This window comes from Rattus norvegicus, chromosome 15 (assembly GCF_036323735.1).
Source record: "Rattus norvegicus strain BN/NHsdMcwi chromosome 15, GRCr8, whole genome shotgun sequence".
Taxonomy (NCBI): domain Eukaryota; kingdom Metazoa; phylum Chordata; class Mammalia; order Rodentia; family Muridae; genus Rattus; species Rattus norvegicus.
The window spans coordinates 69,385,285-69,405,928 of record NC_086033.1 but is presented as its reverse complement, the minus strand read 5'-3'; the positions used below and the strand labels follow the sequence as shown (position 1 = coordinate 69,405,928).

The 20,644-nt window shown below is 41.5% G+C and overlaps 1 protein-coding gene across 5 annotated transcripts in view; it reads left to right on the top strand.

Moving 5' to 3' along the window:
• The window catches only part of Diaph3 (diaphanous-related formin 3), a 469,632-nt gene that overhangs the window by 15,695 nt on the left and 433,293 nt on the right, over nucleotides 1–20,644 (top strand). For all 5 annotated transcript variants that reach the window (XM_063274163.1, XM_063274159.1, NM_001305172.1 and 2 more), the window contains exon 2: nucleotides 9,709–9,741. In XM_063274163.1, coding sequence (XP_063130233.1) covers nucleotides 9,709–9,741 — 33 coding nt within the window. The remainder of the gene's footprint in view (nucleotides 1–9,708; nucleotides 9,742–20,644) is intronic.

The window sequence follows — 20,644 nt, the reverse complement described above, 5'->3', positions numbered from 1 at the left end:
GAGCTTTTTCAGATTGGTTAATTTATATGTGAATTAGAAAACAAATGAATAATGCGCTTAATATATACTGACACACAGGAGAATATGCATTAAAATCTAGCCTATTAAAAGTCTACTTACATTATTTATTAGACATATTTTAGATCTCCATTTATTTTTTACTAGTGCATACATTTTCATTTCTAAAGAAAATACATTAGTTTTGATTCAGTATGAAAAGTATTATCTATAGTAAAATCTATAGAGACTTTCTTATTGTAAAAATGTGTGTTGCATCCAACTGGGCTAATGTGTAAGATTATGAAAGCCATGCCTCAAATCCCACATCCTAGATATATAAGCTCATCTGTGGCTCCTGTCTTTTTAAAATATTGTGCATCAATAAAATTGCAATTATACTGCATGTAGTTTTAAATGCACCCCGCCTCATGCACCATATTGTAAGCATTTTGCTGTGCTGTGCTGACTCTATTGAGTCAGAATACTGAGATCATATCTCATGCTCCACAACTCCCTATCTAATGGCGCTTGGACCCTGTCTTCTCATTAATCAGGTGAACTATGACTGTTACTGCAAGTTAAGTGATCTACAAGATTACAATAGAGTAGCTCCCCACACCCACCTCAGCCTGGAATGTATTGGGAACTGCATGTGGATAACCTAATCAGTGACAAGAACAGACTGAGGAAAATAGTTTTGGTTCTTGAGGACTGCAGAACTGAAAAGCACGGCGTGACTAGGTGATTAAGATGTGCTTCATTTAACCGCAAGTGAGAAGGTAGCCACCCACCTGACCTCTCACTCTTCTTCCTTAATGGCCCTGAACCAGCTGTCCTACAAAATGATGTCTAGGGAGGATAGTCCTGCCATCTTCTGGTGCCTTGCTCTTGACTTCTTGGCTTCTGCTGAGTGTCCAGGAGAGCGGGGCTATTGTGTGCTAACACTTTGTTTCACTCTTCGTCCTGCTTTGGGAAACTGTGTTGATGGCAGTTTTAGCTATTTGAAATAGTATTGTGGGGATGCTCACGTATGAATAACCCTCTAGCATATTTCTCGGGATGACTGTTGGTTGGATCTGCAGGTTATAGAGAATGCACACTGGACTTGTCTTACTCACTTAGCCCACTGCGTCTGTTCACGTTTCCTTCAGGCGATGCTGGGATAGAAGCAGAATCCTCCTCAGTTGCATGTGAAACAGTCCGTGGTGCTGTGTTGGCCTCAGCAATATTCACTCTGAAGTCCTGATTTGGACTAGAGCACTATCATGGGGGCTGTGCAGCCTGGGTGAACTCCGTGGCGTTTGGATGTTCTGGAACCTGCTCATTTTCCCTTAGAGCAGATCTTCACCTTTCACCGTTCCCCAGATGGAAACCCTCTTAATGTAGAACTGAACCCATTTGGAAAGTGATTCAGAGGCCTGACTAGATTTTCCCCTGGATGCACCGTGGAAGTGCTTTTGATCTCATAGTATAGATTTAAAGAACAGGCGCAACTGGAGAGAAAAATCTGAAAATAGAACTTAAAACCACATTATTACTAGAATTAGCTTCTTTATTTAGCTTTTTGAATGAGTTCGTTGAGAGAAGAATACAATATATTTGAATTTTTAAAACGTTAATTGCTAGGCGCCTATGTACAGTGATGTGCAATATCAGAAGGAGGTCTAAACATAAGTTGTCCTTGTTGGCTGTTTTGTTTTCCTGGAGGCGTGGGCCTTAGCAGGGATATGCTTTGATCATGTTGAAAACTCGCTGCACCATCAAAAAGTGCATTTTCTCCCGGCCTCTTTTGGAGTCTCTGGGATGCTGCCGCCTTCTACACGCTGATCTTTCCTCTTTCCACAGAACTGAGATTATGGAAGAGGGAGGCATGGTCCTCTGTGACAAAAGCGGAGCCTGGGTAAGGGGTGGTGTGATTGTCTTTCTGAGCCAGTCAGGATTACAGTGTGAATGAATGATTAAAAGAGACTGCAGAGAAATCCCTAACATCTCTCTGACTTTTCTCCGTGCAGACTAAAAACATGCTTCACAGCCCCACAAAGGGCCAGTCAACTTAAAAGTTTTCTTCATGTTATCAAAGAATCAGGCTTACTCTTGCCCTAAGGGGTAGGAAAGCCACAGTGTTATTTTTGTACCTTTTTGAGATGTTAAATCCAGAGACCTTGCAGAGTGCTATTTTCACATTTGTTTTGTAGTTCTGGGATTGCCTGGGAGATGACCCGGTAGGTGTGTTTAATGACATGGTTAGAAGTGATGTTTTATTTTCATACTCTTTATAATTGGTGTTGACATTAAGACTAACACAGGTATGTGGATTAGAAATGTTATTAGGTTAAAGTCCACATTCCTGTTACCTGTGTAAAGGAATAGTCAAAACTTCAAAACAAATTTGAACAATGCTGTAACATGTCCTCTCCAACCACAGATATAATCAGGGGAAGACTGATCCTTGGGTTTTCCCTTCAGGCGTCACTTTGCTCGGTTAATAAATTGCCATTTCATATTCTGTAAACCAAATAGTGTTGTGTTTGTTTTTAGTTTTGCTCTTTAGTCCAGCTGTCTCCAGAATGCTAGGATCACTGGCATGTGCTATCATGCTGTCTCATGTCATGATTTGGTGTAATACTAAATTATTTAGGTACTAAATGTATTCTTTTCTCAGATTTTTACTTGTGTGTGTGTGTGTGTATGTGTGCGCGTGCAAAATGTGAGTGCATTCTGATACCCAGAGTTCAAAAACGGGTGTCCGACTCTCTGAAACTGAAGTTTATAGGTGCTTGTAAGCAGCCTGATTATATGATGAGAGGGCAGTATGTGCTCTTTACAGATGGTTGTGAGTCATTGAACTCATGGCTGGAAATTGAACTCAGGACCTCTGGAAGAGAAGTCGGTGCTCTTAACCTCTGAGCCAGCTCTCCAGCCCCAGCCATCTCCAGCCACCAGTATGCTCTCTCTCTCTCTCTCTTTTTTTTTTTTTATTATTAACTTGAGTATTTCTTATATACATTTCGAGTGTTATTCCCTTTCCCGGTATCCGGGCAAACATCCCCCTCCCCCCTCCCCTTCCTTATGGGTGTTCCCCTCCCAACCCTCCCCCCATTGCCGCCCTCCCCCCACCAGTCTAGTTCACTGGGGGTTCAGTCTTAGCAGGATCCAGGGTTTCCCCTTCCACTGGTGCTCTTACTAGGATATTCATTGCTACCTATGAGGTCAGAGTCCAGGGTCAGTCCATGTATAGTCTTTAGGTAGTGGCTTAGTCCCTGGAAGCTCTGGTTGCTTGGCATTGTTGTACATATGGGGTCTCGAGCCCCTTCAAGCTCTTCCAGTTCTTTCTCTGATTCCTTCAACGGGGGTCCTATTCTCAGTTCAGTGGTTTGCTGCTGGCATTCGCCTCTGTATTTGCTGTATTCTGGCTGTGTCTCTCAGGAGCGATCTACATCCGGCTCCTGTCGGTCTGCACTTCTTTGCTTCATCCATCTTGTCTAATTGGGTGGCTGTATATGTATGGGCCACATGTGGGGCAGGCTCTGAATGGGTGTCCCTTAAGTCTCTGTTTTAATCTTTGCCTCTCCCTTCCCTGCCAAGGGTATTCTTTTTCCTCATTTAAAGAAGGAGTGAAGCATTCACCTTTTGATCATCCGTCTTGAGTTTCGTTTGTTCTAGGGATCTAGGGTAATTCAAGCATTTGGGCTAATAGCCACTTATCAATGAGTGCATACCATGTGTGTCTTTCTGTGATTGGGTTAGCTCACTCAGGATGATATTTTCCAGTTCCAACCATTTGCCTACGAATTTCATAAACTCGTTGTTTTTGATAGCTGAGTAATATTCCATTGTGTAGATGTACCACATTTTCTGTATCCATTCCTCTGTTGAAGGGCATCTGGGTTCTTTCCATTTTCTGGCTATTATAAATAAGGCTGCGATGAACATAGTGGAGCACGTGTCTCTTTTATATGTTGAGGCATCTTTTGGGTATATGCCCAAGAGAGGTATAGCTGGATCCTCAGGCAGTTCAATGTCCAATTTTCTGAGGAACCTCCAGACTGATTTCCAGAATGGTTTTACCAGTCTGCAATCCCACCAACAATGGAGGAGTGTTCCTCTTTCTCCACATCCTCGCCAGCATCTGCTGTCACCTGAGTTTTTGATCTTAGCCATTCTCACTGGTGTGAGGTGAAATCTCAGGGTTGTTTTGATTTGCAGTATGCTCTCTTAACTGTCGAGCCATCTCTCCTAGTTCCTCTTCCCTTCTTCCCTTCCCTTCCCTTCCCTTCTACCTTTCCCTCTCCCTTCCCTTTCTCCTTCCTTCCCTTTCTTTTTCCCTCCCCCTCCTTCCTTCCCCTCCTTCCTCTCCCTCCTCCCCCTTCCCTCTCCCTCCTCCCTCCTCCTTCCCCCTCCTTCCCCCTCCTCCCTCCCCCACCTCCCTTTTCCTTTCCTTTTCGTTGGTTCCCCTCCCCCTCCCTCTTTCTTTTCTTTTCTCCCTTCCTCCCTCCCTCCCTCCTTCCTTCCTTTCTTTCTTTCTTCCTTTCTTTCTTTCTTTCTTTTCTTTTCTTTTCTTTCTTTTTTTTTCTTTCTGCCTTGGCTGTCCTGGAACTCACTTTGTAGAACATGTTGACCTCAAACTCACAGAGATCTTCTGGCTTCTGCTTCCTGAGTGTTGAGACCAAAGGCATGCGCCACCATGCCCGACCATCTCTCCAGCTTTTATTAAATGTATGCATGTAGATTAAATGTACCTTAGCACTTGGATAAGCATTGAGAGAGTGGGAGTTGGTAGTTCATCTTACACACCAGACATTCAACATTCCTTGAGTGCTCTTAGGGATTAACCGGTTCCTGTTCCTTATCCATGTCAGAGTCTGCCCTATTCTAGCTTTTTGTTTCTCACTTCTTTGAAATACTTTTTTTTCCTTTCTATACCTTTCATGTGACTTGTTTACAAGCCCTTTAAAGCACATCTTACGGAAGATTGAGAGGCTGGCTGAGCAACACTGGATGGTCACTCGAGCAGAGTGTCTCGTGTGGGTGTGGGTGAGGGTGAGGGTGAGTGTCAGCGTTAGCAGAGTACACACCGGGCATATGAGTTTCTAAGTGCTTCCCTAGACCCTCTGGGAGCCTGGGGCTTTATAGTCTACTTTCTCCCAGGCATGGTGTGATTCCTCTGTACACCAATAAGCTGAAAAGCAGGTGACCTGAAAGGTCTAGTTTACAGGATGTGTGCCTGAATCAGGCTGATTTGAAGGTGCTCTTACAGCGTGTCCTGCTGCTGGTCCATTCAGCAGTTAAATGGTGGAAAGGTACAGGATTAAATTGTATTGTATAAATGTCAATAGTGTCCTATTTGGCTTTATGAAAACAACAAATTGATCTAGTCCCTCTAGGTTGATGCTTGACGACTCTCGTGCTCTTAATGACATCAAGGTCTGGTGACTGGCTGCATGTCCTACCTATAAAGATTGCTAAGGTTCAGACTATAGCTTGGAATCTTTTTTTTTTTTCTTTGCATGTTCCTCTGGGGTGTGCATCATGGTGCCTTGTGTATCCCGTATTTGTCTTTCTTTGTCTGTATATTATCTGACTTTGTTATTTTTCTTGTGACAGTTGAGGGTGGAGGAACTGTGTCTTCATCTCTCTTGATAGTCACAGCATTTAGCGGTATGCTCTGAAAGTTCTAAATCTTTTGACAGCATGCACTATCTTCAATAAAAGTTTTGATGCATTGCTTAAATGGGAGTATAGAGACCTATGTTCTGTGTTTCTACTTTTTTCCCCTCTCTCGGATCCAATGTTCTTTTGAAGAAAATCCTATAAAAGCCCCTTTTTTCTCTTTTAATTCCACAGTGACCCTCTTGACCATTTGTCCTGGAACTGTCATTAGTAGAAAGCATTGTTACCTATCTGTAAGTCATGCCCCTTACTTTTAAGGGAGAAAATAGAATTAGCAAGGTGAACATAGAACCAAGCAGAAAGGGTGAGGTTTTGGCTTGGGAAAAGAATCTTTATGGCCTTCAGTCACCATTTAGCTAATTACCAGTGATCCTATGTACAGAGCTGTGTGTATATTTTAGTATTAGTAATGTTATTCTGATCCACTGCCATAAGAAGCATCAAGAAGACAGCAGGTCATGCACCTGAATGTCAAAATCACATTCATTGCTAAAGCGGTATGTTTTTAAGTTTTTATTTACTTTTTTTCATGGGTAAATACAACCCTAATACTTACTTTTGGGTAGTTAGTTTGTTAATGGTGTTCTTAGGTGCTTCCGTTTAATAAGCCCTCGCTTTTCTTCTTGAAGGAGATGTTGCCAGGGCTGCTCATGAACTGATTGACACATGCAGTTCTTCCTTTCCCTTGGAAGATGGTGTAGGTCACTGTTGCTGGCTAGGAAGCACGGGTGTTCATTTAAATGTGTCTTGGTTAGCCAGCACCTCTTTCTTATATGGTTTCCCCCCCTTAACAATTCAGGAGATTCTCTTTTGTTTTTCTATACTCAAGTAGGGTCAGATCCCTCACAGAGTTCTCTGAGGGTTTTGAGCTAGCTAGTCATTCTTTTTTGCTCTCTGCAATTTTAAGGCAGTAGATAGTCTTTGTTTTATAAGTGTATAAGCCAGATCCACAGGCCTCCAGACAGTGGGAGCTTAATAATGATAAAACTCGAGTTGAATATTAACATTGAGGACTGGGGAGATGTTTCATTGGGTAAAATGGTCCTTGTGCACGTTGAGAGCAGGACTTTGGGTCCAGAGAACACAAGTGAGCCAGCTCAGATACTGTAGTCTGTGATTCCGGGTGTTTTTATCATTACAATTTTTTAGGGGAAATCGCCAGGGCCTAGGTTTTCTCAGAGTTTCAGTGCTTACATGTGGAGGGAAATAATTATGTTTGAGAAAGTCCCATTTTGAGATGAAGCCTATTTTACTTTATTGTTTTGATACAGAAACAGGTTTCTAAGGCCAGTTTTCTAGCTGTCCCCTTGCCTGTCAGTGTCTCCAGGCTTGGCATCACTCCGTGCTTTGCCCACTCAGAGACCTCCTATCGCGTCCTGCTGGTGGTGAGACTCCTAGGGAGGTGTTTTCTGTAGGAACAATGAACCTGACCTAAGCCACTTGCTTTCTTTCCTCAGCCTCTGTCCTGCTTCTGTGCCTTCAGCTCTTGAGGTTTCTTTTCCTGTGATGTGTTTTGATTCATCACATTAAGATAGTGTATTTAATAATATGCTGTTTCTGGGTTTATATATACCTGCACAGTCTAAGATCAGACTTTGAACAAGTATTTAGGAAACCACTGCAATGAGGTAACTGAAGAAAACAAACTTAGAACTAGGAGAAAGATACCTGACTTTTATGCGAGTGACTGCCCACTTAAATGAAGGTTGTGTGTACAATTTAGTTATTTAGGCTTCTGTTGACAATGTAGTCCGGTCTGGCCTTGACCTTGTGGTCTTCTTGCCTCTGTTTCCTAAGTACTGGATGTACAGTTGTGTGCTAACACATTCAGCATATAATTCTAATTTAAAAGGTTGTCCAGTTCCTGGTCTGTGAAGAAGTATACATGTGTTTTTCTTGGGTGTTTGCATCTTTTGATTTCATAGCGTGTGATTTTTATTTCTTATATGACTTCTACTTTGATATTTTTTAAAAACCAAAATCCAAAAACCATGTAGTCTCCTGTAGCCCAGTTGACCTCAGATGTGTTATGTATTCTAATCTGGCCATTAAATTCCTACTTCTCTCTCCTTTACCTCTCAAGTGTGTGGATTATAGGAACCATCAACATAGTGATCCTCTACACCTCTTCTATAGGTTTCAGGTTATAACCTTTTCTTTTTCTTCAAATCGTCTAGTTTCATTGTTTGCTCTTAAAAATTTCTCACCTGGGGCTGGAGAGATGACTCAGTGGTTAAGAGCACTGGCTACTCTTCCTGAGGACTAGTGGCTCACAACTGTAACGCCAGCGCCAGGATATCTGATACCCTCACATAGCCATACATGAAGACAGAATGCTAAGGCACATAAGAACATAATGAAATAAGTAAAAAACTACCACTTTTCTGGTGTTTTCATGCCACAGCTCCGTTTGGTGGTATTTCAGTCAGCTAAGCTGGTTGCATACTCTTCTAATTAGGATTTCAGCTCTGTACTTGATTTCCTTGACTTTTAAGAATTAGACCATATGACATGCTACTCTCAGAACCTGATGCATCCTCTTTTGTCACAGGTGCTTGGAATGACCCTTTTTGGAGCCAGCTGAGTTGTAATTGGGGCGCTACCTCCCACTGTAGAATATTAGCAGATAGATTTATTTAACCAGAGTCAGTGTGCACATAAACTGTTTTTTTGGAGGGTAGACACAGAGCAGGCAGGATTTGCACCTTTGAGAACTGTGTGGTTTTGGTATTTAATTGTAGTATCTGTCTCTGCGATGACACTGGTTGTAAACTCTACAGGCTTGTTCATGATTATACAATAGTATTATTAAGAACCATATTTTATATACCAAGATTTTTAAGAGTTGCACATAGTTCAGCGTTACTATTGTTTTTCTAAAGTCACAGGAAGCTGTTTTAGTTTAGCAGGTGGTTGAGTCTAGAACTTAGTGGGGTGGCCACCTTCTCTTGGTGTACACAGTTTATTTATGGTTCTTTTAGGCATATTTCCTCTCCCTTTCATTTGGAAGCAACATGTTGGTAGAGGCAGATAATATGGAGTACTGTTTACACTGACAAATTTTGAGTTGAGATCATCATTATGGTAAAGTAATGAATATAAAGCTGTTTCAGTAGATCAAAATGAGTGCAAATTTTATTCTGTTCAATAAATGTCAAATTTAACTATGTAACACTTATGTGTTAGATGACAATTGTTAGCACACCTTCCTTTATAACCGTGAATGAATAGATCTAGCTTCCTGTTTAAAAATGTTTGACCCTCTCTGTCTTTGAGAGCTCTAATGCTTCAATGAATAGGGAAGGAGAATGGGAGATTGAATCCCTCTACCTGAATGCAAATTGCTGCCCTGCCCTTGATTACTAAAACAGATAGTTTTCTTCCTTAATACTTTTTCCTTTTGAACTATGCTTTGTGGGAAAGTAATTTATTCATTTTCTAAAGTGGTCTTGTTTGTCTAGTAAGGAAATCAGCCAGAGAGGTCTCCAATAAGCTACAATGAAATTGAGAAGTGTCTGCTGTTACCACTGGTGACGAATCAAAGTGTTGTTAAGGGCGCACATAATCATTCAGTACACTCTCATCGCTCCTACAATTATTTAAGTTCATTAAGCCAGCACAGTACTTCAGTATCTATTATGCTGCATACTAATGGTACATTTAAAGTTACAGTGTCTTTTATAATGCAAAACATTTCTGAAAGTCATATCTAAATCTTTATGTCATTATGGTGTGAGTCTGATTATTGAATAGTACTAATTATTAATTGGGTGAATATATTTATTGTAACCCCTATTAGGTTTCTAGTTTGTGAAGTTCATAAAACCAAGAGATTTTAATAAATATTTAAAGCTATTGCGTACAGGGTAACATTTGTCTGTCTTCTTGACAAATAGATTAAAACAATATATAATATACTTTTATTGCACTGTCAGAAATTTAATTACCTCAAGTGAGCATTGTAGAATGTACTCATTACCTAAAATAAAAAAGCTGTTATAAATTACTGACTGATTCTTTTTTTTTTTTCATTTGCAGCATTTAAATATTAGGACGCTGACAGATGATATGGTAAGGCTGTCTTCAACTTTCCCTTTGTTATGTATTTTAACTGTGTACTGTTCTTGGCATGCTATATTAACATCTTTGAAAATGTCCAAACCAGCATGTGCTAAGAGTGTGTTTATAGTGCTCACATAAGAGCTAGAACTGGTAAAATACATTAAATTGTTGCTTGTATGTTTTGAAAAGGAATAGTCAATATGTTAATATAAAAATTTTGTTTAATTACAAATTGTTAGTCAACTTTGAATCATTCAAATCAGCTCTCATTCTTTGAGGATGAGTTGCATATTTCAAAAAGAGGTAGGAAAAGCAGCTAACGACATGGTGGCTTGCTAGAAAAATGTAGTTGCTAATTAAAGTAAGCCAGGTTGAAATGCCATGTGTGTATTTGAGAAATTCTGTTGTACACTGAGAAGCGGCAGGCATATCTGCTTTACTTTCAGGTTACTAGTAGGGCTTCTTCTAAGTAACTATTGCCTTAGCTATGAGGTCAAATGATTCCTCTTGAGAATTACACTTTTGATAGACAGACACACAAGTTAATGGTAAAGGAATGATAACATACCAGCCCCAAATGATGAAAAACCTGGTATCTCACCAGCCAGGTTTGGTATTCAGCATCCCTGACAGCAAATGCAAAATGGAGTGCAGTCAGGATGTTTGTCTCCTGAAGTATCCAGAGTGCTGGCTTTAGCACCCTGATAAGGTAGCTGTGTGAAAACGAAAGAGACATAGATCTTGACATAAACAAGGTAAAAATTGAAGTCTAGTGTTGGTATAGTTTCCTGAATACTATCTTAAGAAATACATTTTTTAGCATAAGTATCTAAAAAGAAAAGTATGTATGTGAATTTTTCTCAGCAATCTTGTACATAGTCATGACACCTAACACCAGGCAGGTATCCCTAAAACCCAGCCTAATCTAGTCCAATTATGAGCTTCAGGCTCAGAGCCTACTCTGTCATAGGTGGGGAACAATAGAGGAAGACACCTGAAGTTGAACTTTGACCTTTGCATGAGTGAGTACACACACACACACACACACACACACACACACACACACACACACACAGAGGAGAGAGAGGGAGGGAGGGAGAGAGGGAGGGAGGAAAGGAGGGAAAGAGGGAGGGAGGGAGGGAGAGAGAGGGGGAGGGAGAGAGAGAGAACGGATGAACACTAGGTGATTTCCTCCTTAGGTATGAACCACAGTGGTATGATCTGCCACACGTGTAGGCTGTGCAGTATGTGCCATTCTATGTGCATTCCTTCATTGACTGTAACATCAGATGGTGTGTGACCAGTCTAATGTTTAGAAAATGACAATGATATGGAACATGGACATAGTTATACTGTAGCTTCTCTCCCTGGGTACATGCTATTTTTATTTCACAGTTGAGGCTTGGGAGATGAGAAGGGTTTAGTCCCTTGTCCACGGGGGCTGCTCCCGCTGTAGCTCGATGTTGTTTATGTTTCTCTCTTTCAGTTCCCACACACTTACTGCACTGACGCTCACTAGGTTTTACATGAGCATATTCTTCCTCTCTCCACCTCTCTTTTTTTTGGTGGTGAGAGTTGAACCCAGGATAATCATGCTAACCACTAAGACGCATACTCAGCCTCCATAAACAAATGACTTCTTAGTCAGCAATAAAACCAACTGTAGTGTTTATGTTTTATATTTGGATTTTATGAGAATCTCCTGTGCTGTAATAGCTTTATTGAGATACAATCTATATATCATTCATTTCTCTAAAGTTCATAATTAAGTGGTTTCTAGCGTAGTCACTAAAATGGCCCACCACTATAATCTAGTTTAGAACATTTCCAAAATCTTCAGAAGAAAGCTCTGTAAATACTTACTACGTATTTCCCTTCAGCTCACCAGCTCTGGGTAGTACCAGCCTACTCTGTGATTTGCCTACTTTTGATATTTCAAATAATTGGAATAGCCTGTGGTAATTTTTTTCAATTGAAAAGTTTTTAATTCCTTAAATATTTCTTATATGTACTGTTCCACATTGTGGAAAAAATGAAGCAGAACATTGAATGTTTTCAAACAATGGCACAAATATATGTAGACAAACTTAAACGGGCAACAGGCTTAAATTGTAAGTTTACAGTTAAAAGTACGAATGAACATTTCACTAAAGAATTCTTTTAGAGTAATGTGTACAAGGTTCATTTATAATGTTTTATGAATCAAACATGTTTCAGTTACAAAACATATTAGAGCAAAAATCTTATAACCTGGATTAAAAATAAAGAGATGGCTCATTGGTAAGTTGCCTGCTGTGTAAGAATGAGGACTGAGTTGGATCCTAGCATGTGTGTAAAAAGCTTCAAGTGATGGCGTGTGTTTGTCACCTCAGCAGAGACAGGAAGATACCTTGAAAACCTATGAAAGTCTAATTGGTGGCCTCCAGGTTCAGTGATAGACTGTCTCAGAAATTAAGGTGAAGCCGGTAGAGGAGCACACCTGAGGTTGCTCTGGCTTTCATGCACATGCGAGCACGCTTACACACATGCACACGCACGCACACTCACCCTAATATTATATGTGGGTTTATGACATTCGTGTTGTGCTGAGTCTGTCCTCTCCTTGGATGTGGCCAAAGGTAGGCTGCAGTTTGGACACAATGCATCCTTCCTTTTGTTTAGATAATAATCTGTGTATTTTTGAGGTTTAGCCAGACGTTAGGCACAGTGTCCTTTTCTTTCGGATGCTGTGCTTTCATTACATGGTCTTCCTTGCACACTCCAGAGCCTTTACTTAGTTTAGGAACAGTCATGGGGTAGCATTGATAGGGCATTCTAGAAAACATCCTCCGTGTCTGCTATGTTAATGGTGAATTCCTGCCCAGTGAAAACATTTTTTCTCCTTTCTGCTCCCATTCCTTGATTCTACTTGTCATATGCTTGACTTTGGCAAGGTCAAAATATTTGGTAGCCAAGTGCATCTATAACATGGCACTATTTCCTGTTCTCACCAGTTTAAACTTTTGGAAGTTAGAGACAGTGAGACAATATATGTGTCATACTTTTCTAAAGCACCTGACATGTCTTTTACAAGGCATTTATTTATTTTATTTTATTCTTTGGACAGGGTCTCACTTGGTAGTCTGGACCTCATTGATCCTAAACCTTAAGCAGTTTACCGCCTCAGCCTCCTGAGGGCTGATGATATTACAGGCATAAGCTTCATGTCCTGGCTGTGTAGCAAGCCTTACAATTTCCTCTGATGTTGGGCCTGCCCCAGTTGTTCTGACCATTTACCTGCTTGGCCCCATTGCCTTGATCCTACTTTCATCCTGGCTGTGCACATAGCTATCTCCTGGATGGGTCTCTTCACCCGAATGCACCTTCTCCTTGGCATGTTTCTGACCTCGTGCTTTGTCTGGTCCTCTGACAAGGCTGGGGCAGTAGTCTGGAGAAGGATGAACTGGCCACTCGTCTTTGAGGAAGAGAATCAGCATGACTGTCTTGAACAGGAAGAAAAGATTCCTTTTTTCCGTGTTGGTGATGGATACAGGGAAAAGAGCAGTGAGTGCACTTGGAGGCACAAGGGCCTTGTTGACAGTCAGAGCTTCCCCACTGCCTTGCTCTGTGGCCTCGATAAGCTAAGCACTTGCTTGATCATTGATTTGTAAAGCGCAGTGTGTTATATCTTCTCTTCTTTCTCTTGGGGTTCTGGTGGGTTCCGTATAGTCTGAAGCGTATTGAAGCGCTGCTCCCAGTTTTGTGCTTTTCTGTCCTTCTTGTCTCTTTATAATTGCCTCCCGGTGTGCAGACAGAAACACAGTGTGCTACATTTGCTGCGGGCTGTACAGGGCGGTGCGTACGTGATGGTTGAACTGTGATGAGGGAGTGGGTGCCAGGGTATTTTGAGGGCTCTTTAAAGGGTGCCTGGCATGTTAGAGTTTCGGGAAGCATTGCTGCTGATACTTTGATGCCATGCTGGCGGGATGGTTGTAATTAGATTTGGGCTTCTCCAAAGCATGTATGCTCCAAGTGTGCTTTAATGCAGAATTTCTTAATGTGAATAGCTTTTTTGGGGGCAGAACAGGAGAAAAGTCAGAATATCATTTTTCAGTGGTCCTACATTAAAGCAACAGTATCTTAGAAACATCGACACTGTAGCAGCACTAATGTTAGAAACCCTGCCCTTTGGCTGGGGAAATGGCTCAGGGGATAAAGGCCTTCCTGTGCGAAGATGTGTGTTTAGGTCACCAGCACCCTAAAAGCTGGGTGAGGGAGCTCAAGTCAGTAACCCTGCTCTCAGGGATGCAAAATCAGCAGAAATGGGTAGAGACAGGTAAATCCTTGGGACTTAAAAAAAAAAGAATAAGGTGGAGAAATAGAGGAAAACACTCCACCTCAACTCTGGCCTCCACATACCTCTGCATGGGCGAGTGAACGCGTATAAATGTGCATGTCACAGCCCTCTCCTACATACAAAGGAAACAAACTCATCCCTTCAGGTTGCTTTGTTCCAGGTCAGCAAGGGTCTTTCTCACTTCAAGGTTATTTTGTGAGTTATCACAATTGAATTTGGCAGGCAGCAGTCTTGTTATAGGAACAAAGGATTATTGTAGTGTTGCTTTCTCCTTAAGTAAACTTTAAGCAGTGCCTTTTATAAACAGATGTGAACACCTTCCACATTTAAAAGAGCAGGTACGGTGCTAAAGTATTGAACCAGTGCAGCACTGTATCCATTGAAGACTTGGGCTTTTAAGGTTTTCCTCAGAAGTAAAGAGGTGGGGAGGAGGGAGGGTGAGAGGGGAGGAGGTGACAGCTTAGGAGGGTAAGGAGGAAGAGCTGAACATGGGCCTCATGCCAATTGCCCAGATGTCCTTTCACTGAGTTCTGTCATTTAGGAAGTTTCCCCTTTTTTTGGTCACAGCCATTTTCAGTATTTCTACTGGACTCCTTATTTCTTTCTACCACTGTATAAAGATATACATTTAACAATTTTTTTCCTGTTACCCATTTTTAGTTGTGGCAGTGGTATTCAAATGTCTTTTTGACTAGGACCCATGGTAGGTTTGCTTTTGTGTTTCAGCCCTCATAAACCTACAGGCTGATTCTCAATTGTAACCAAAGTTTTTATAACCAGTATGTGATGTTTCTAAACGTAATGAACTCTGATCTTATCCCTTCCATTTCTTTCCACTTTTCTTCACTCTTCTCTAATAGTTAAAAAGCAGAATGGTGATCTAATCCACTAAGTGGATTTGATGACCCACAAATAACAGCTGGAGCTGGAAAACAAACACTGGCCTGCAGTGATGCTGGAGGAAGTCATGGGGCCTTCCCATTAGGTCTGTGCTTTGTTGCCTGGAGTTTTCCTGTGGAGAGATAGGTTAGAATGACAGCTCTGTCACCAGTTAGCATGGCAGTTTGTGTAAGCATTAGCTTTTACGATTTCATATCTGTTCACAGGTATTATTCAAGGGACAATTAAGTAAAAGTGCTTGGCAAATCATGCAGATATAAAAGAGGGTCTAAAAGTTGCATGTTTCGGCAGGATGCATAATATATACATAATATGACATTTCAGTTTTAAGATGAAAGTCTGATGTTTGAAAGTATTTATGATTATGTATATACTACAGTCATAATTTGAAACACCTTTGTACCCAAAAGGTTCCCTCTGCTCGTTTGTGTTTCTTCCTCTATGATAGGTCTTGACAAACACCAGATATCCGAGCCTACAGTTCAGGGTGAGAGTTCACTTAAGTAGGATCTCCTGGTGTTGGCTGTGTCTGCCTCATTATGTTATCAGTTCTGCAGAAGGTTTGGTTCTTCCTTCTTTGCGGCTATTTTGTGAATAAAGTCGCAGTGAGCTTTTGCTTCTTGCTCTTTTTTTGTAGACATAATGCTTAGAAGGGGATCACGTGCTAAGTATATGTTTCACCTTAAAAGAAATGGGCATTTTCCCCTGATGGCTGATGATGGTGACAGTCTGACTGTGTGCTGATGATGGCGACAGTCTGTCTGTGCTGCTTTCTCACTGTTGTTTGCAACATCTATCACTACATAAACAACCATTCAGGAGATCCACTTCTCTTTGTTTCAGTGAGTCCTGCTAGTTTAGCTTTCAAAGAATTTCTTTTTAAAACTTTGTTTTCTAATTTAAAGACTTAATGCTGCTTATGGTGCCTTCTTACCTTTTTAATGTAGGATGTATTAGTTCTCTTTTCCAAAGCTGGTAATGACAGTTTGTGTCCTCTAATTTTTTTTCTTGTTTAGTGTGGTTGAAGTGTGTCAGTGTTACTGGTTATTCAAAGAACCAGTATTTTTACTAGCGACTGTATTTGCTGTTCACGTCTGTACATATAGTACATATAGTAAATAGGCTTTTAAGATTCATTGTCTTTTTTTTTTTTTGAGGAAGAAACTTAAAAGACTAGTTGCTATATAGAGACTTCCTGCTTTAAGCTTCTATTTGAGGAATGTGGTAGTGTCTGTCAGCTGACTGACGTCTTCATGTGCTGGCTGGTTTTGGTCAGGGTGATACATACTAGAGTGTGGAGAAGGAACTGCACTTGAGGAATTGCCTCAATCAGACTTTCCTGTGGTGAAGTCTGTGGGGCATTTTTCTTGATTAGTGGTTCATGTGGGAAGGGCCCAGACCATGGGAGTGGTGCTATTCCTGGGTAGGTGGTCCTGGGTTGTAGAAGGAAGCAAGCTGAGCAAGCCATGGAGAGCCAACAGTAAGAGGCTTTCCTCTTTGGTTGGTTTTTATCACAGTAGCAGAAAAGATAACTAGATACTTCATTTTCATTTAGTTGGGAATTTGTTTTCATTTTTTTTTTTTTTTTTGAGACACAGTTTCACTGGGTAGATTTGGCTGTCCTGGAACTTGCTCTGTACATGGGGCTGGCCTTGAACTCACAAAGATCTGCGTTTGTCTCCTGAGTGCTGGGATTAGGCTCAGGTGCCACACTACTCAGTTGGAAATATTTTGCAATGCCCAGTAAACATTTCCTTTGAACTGTGAGTGTATTTTTAGTCACTTATGGTTTAAATTTCAAATGGTTAGAATTCCCCTAACATCTCCATCCAATCAGTAATTTTCTTATTGGCCGGCTGTAGTGTGTGTGATTTCTGGCCCTCCCCGTGGGTTCTGCTTTATGTCTCACATGTGGACTGGTTTGCTGGATATTCCGAGTGTATTTGCCGCTGCTGGCCTGCGTCTAGATAGAACATACACCCTGAGAGTCGATGATTCTCATCTTTCATCATCCTTGGTTCTTCTGCCTCCCTTTTCTAACAGCTTTGGGTTTTATTTTCTCCTTTCATTTCTGTTACTTTTACTTTCTGTGACTGAGCTTTGCAGGTAAGAGCATGTTGTTGTCTCTTCTTCTCCATTAGGATTGGTTCCAAGTCACCCTGCAGATTCCCAAATCTACAGATGCTCAGTTATTTGTGTAGAACCTATGCATAGTCCCATAGTCTTTAATGATCAGGACTTCAGGAGAAAATGAAAGCCATGGTTTTCCTCCTTCCCAGCCTTCCCCCTTTCCTGGCAAGAGCTGAGGCGAAGGACCTGGGGCAGAGGGATGGGAAGGGTATGTCCATAGGACTAAGGAGGGCACTTCGTGTTTCCAGATTACAGATTGCAGACATCTGTGCAAGTACAACTCAGGTTGAAACAAGGACATCCTTCTTTTGGAATTCCAAAGTTCAAAGGCCAAGCTCAGTGAGAAAGAAGCTTAGGTTCTGAGTCTTCCCTCCTGGCTGTGGCCTTGGCTAGAGGACAATAGCAAGAACAATCTGACCATAGTTCATACAGAGGCTGTTTATTTATTGTCTTTTCATGTGAGTGAGCACACATGCAAGTGTGCCATAGCAGGGATCGGAGATTAGGATAGCTTGTGGGAGGCGATCCCCTTCTCCGCTGTGTGGGTTTCAGGCATTGAACTCAGGTTGTCAGTATGGTGGGATATGCCTTTACCTGCTCATCCATATTGCTGACCAGAGACACTTTTAAAGGAAAAACAAAACCAAACAAAACCAAACCCCAAACAAAACCCCAAATAAAACCCCAAACAAAGTGAACTCATAGTTTTAGCCATTTTCTTCTACAGCTATTTGTCTGTGGAGGGCTGACCATGCAACATAGTTATGCCTTGGTAAGCATTATGAAATGACTTTTTCAAATTCATAGTATTAGTTATTAATTTTTATTTCTTGCAAATTTACTAGGTTATCTACGTTACTTGATGCAATTATTGGTTTTCTCTTTGAAGAGCAGAGATTTCTTCTTGTCTTCGGGAAGAATGAATTTCTCAGTTTCATACTTGCCTGACCTTTCCTTTTTCATTTCTATTGTGTGTGTGTGTTTTGTCTTCCCGTCTTCAACTGTTATTTCTGCAGTTTCTTTCCTACAGCCCCTGCTCTCCTCTCTATGTGGTGCCTTACTTACTTGGATGATCATCTCTGAAGATTGCAAGTGCCACTGATACCCCTGACCTTTCCTTCAGTAGAGACAGATTTATGCGCCAGCCTACTGGCTACCTTCATATGGCTGTCCCATTTACTCTAGGGACTAATGCCCTTCCGGAGACCCCTCCCTTAAGCCCTGGCTTGTTTTTATTCTCACAGTGTCTTCTGAGGGAGCGTTATCCTCCCAGTGTTTCCTTTGATTATTTCTTGTCTCTCTACATTCTTTTTTCCAGTGTCCTCATTTTCACTTGTTTGGACTCTTTAACCACTTCTTTCTCCCCAGGAAGCTGTGGCTTGCACAGCAATCAGAGTTATCTAGCTATATTGAATTGTGCATATTAGACTCCATTTGAGATTTCTTATTTGTGCCTGTTGTCTGTGATTGTTCTTAGCTTATTTTATTGAAGATATTTCCCCTGTAGTATACTCCAATCACTGTTTCCCTTCCTTGACTCTTCCCAGATCCTTCCTACCTCCCCATCCGTCCAACTCCATGCTGCCTTTCTCTCAGAAAAGAGATGACTAAGAAAACCAACCAGAATAAAACAAAGGAAACAGAAAAACTAAACGTGAAAAAGCACAACACACACACACACACACACACACAGACACACAAACACAAAATAAAAAACCATAATAGATAAGCAAAAGACAAATCATGTCTTTTGGGTAAAAATGCCCAAAGACAGCATTATGCTCCATAAATACCTTTGTGTTCTGTGATGTTCGCATCTACTGTTTGGCATGGGGCCCGTCCTTACCTGGGGTTTGTATCCCTAGTGAGGTTCTCTTAGAAAAGGCTGCTCTTTCCTTTTCTAGCAGTTCCGTTGGAGGCAGTTTAAGTGGTTTAGACCCATGCCTACTGCCTCAGGCTGTGAGTACGCATTTGTGTCCTGTTCTGTGTCTTCATGCCCGCTGGCTGCTAGTCTCTCTGCTTCCCCTTCTGCAGAGGCCCTTGAGCCCTGTGGAGAGTGGTTTGTTGAAAACCTTCCATGTAGGACAGAGTGTTCCAAAGTCTATCACTCTCTACACTTTGTCATGTTGTGGGTTCTGGGGAGTCCCCAGTGAATGGGGATAGGGTGAGAGGACAGGTTCCTAAGGTGGTCTATACTGGCAGGTTTAGTGTGTCAACTTGACACAAGCTGGAGTTTTATAGAGAAAGGAGCCTTAGTTGTGGAAATGTCTCCATGAGACTCAGCTGTAAGGCATTTTCTCAACTAGTGATCAAGAGGGGAGGACCCAGCCCATTATGGGTGGTGCCATCCCTGGGCTGGTGGTCCTGGGTTCTATATGAAAGCAAGGCAGGGGAAGCAAGCCAGTAAGTAACATCCCATGGCCTCTGCATTAGCTCCTGCTTCCTGACCTACTTGAGATCCTGTCTTGACTTCCTTTGTTGATGAACAGCAATGTGGAAGTATAAGCTGAATAAACTTTTTCCTCCACAACTTGCTTCTTGGTTCTGATGTTTGTGCAGGAATAGAAACCCTGACTAAGTCATGGTCCGTTATGTGACTGGAGCAATTGTAATGGTAGACAGGAGGGAGAATGAAAATTCACTACCCGATTCTCAGACAGTGGATAGAGAATGTTGCTAGGTACAGATGACTGACACGAGGAGAGGGGGGTGGGGCTGGAGTGGGAGATGGGATAGAGGAAAGCTCAGTCCACAGAAGCATTTGTTAGAGTCCCGGGGGAATGGGGTAAGGTGGGAGGGCAGGACCCTGAATGAGGTCTGCTCCAGGGCTGGGAACCAGACTCCTCCTCTAGCTTTTGAACAAGGCTTGTAAGCCTTCTGTAGTAGGATCCTGTTTTGTAACTTGATATAAACCCGTCAGACATGTGGCTCTTCAAATTCAGAATGGTTACTTAGGGAGTACAGTAACTAGCTGTAAGCTTATGCTAGCGCCTCAGAGCTCTTCAGTGGAGTGAGTACGTGTCCCCATTCTGCTGTTAAGGCCTACTGGCTTTTCATGCTCCAAATACATTTAATATACAATTTTAAAGAACTAAAGAAAATTCATAACTAGGGAATTATGATTATTCCCCCTATATGAAATATACATTTAGCACTGTATAATTGTTAGCTTCTACTTAGGATGCACTAGCTATGTGAATGCTGTTCACTTAAGTGTGTTAGTGCTGTTATTAACATTTTAAATGATGGGGACAGAGGCAAGAGAGTTCAAGTGACCTGTTCACAACCGCAGTGGTAGCCAGGAAAATTCTGGCATGCCTGTCCCAGAGAATATGTTTATGAGGAACCTTACGCTGCTGCTGGAGTAGTCTTCCTTTCCCTGCCGAAAGGAAGGGATCTTATTTTGACTTTCAAGCCATCTCTGTGTAGGATATCTGTCTCATTTTTAAAATGGTATCACAGCCGTTAACTTTAATCCAGAGAACCTTTTTGTAATCATGATGGCCTACCATATCTAAGGAGCAATGATGAGAAATCAATTATTTC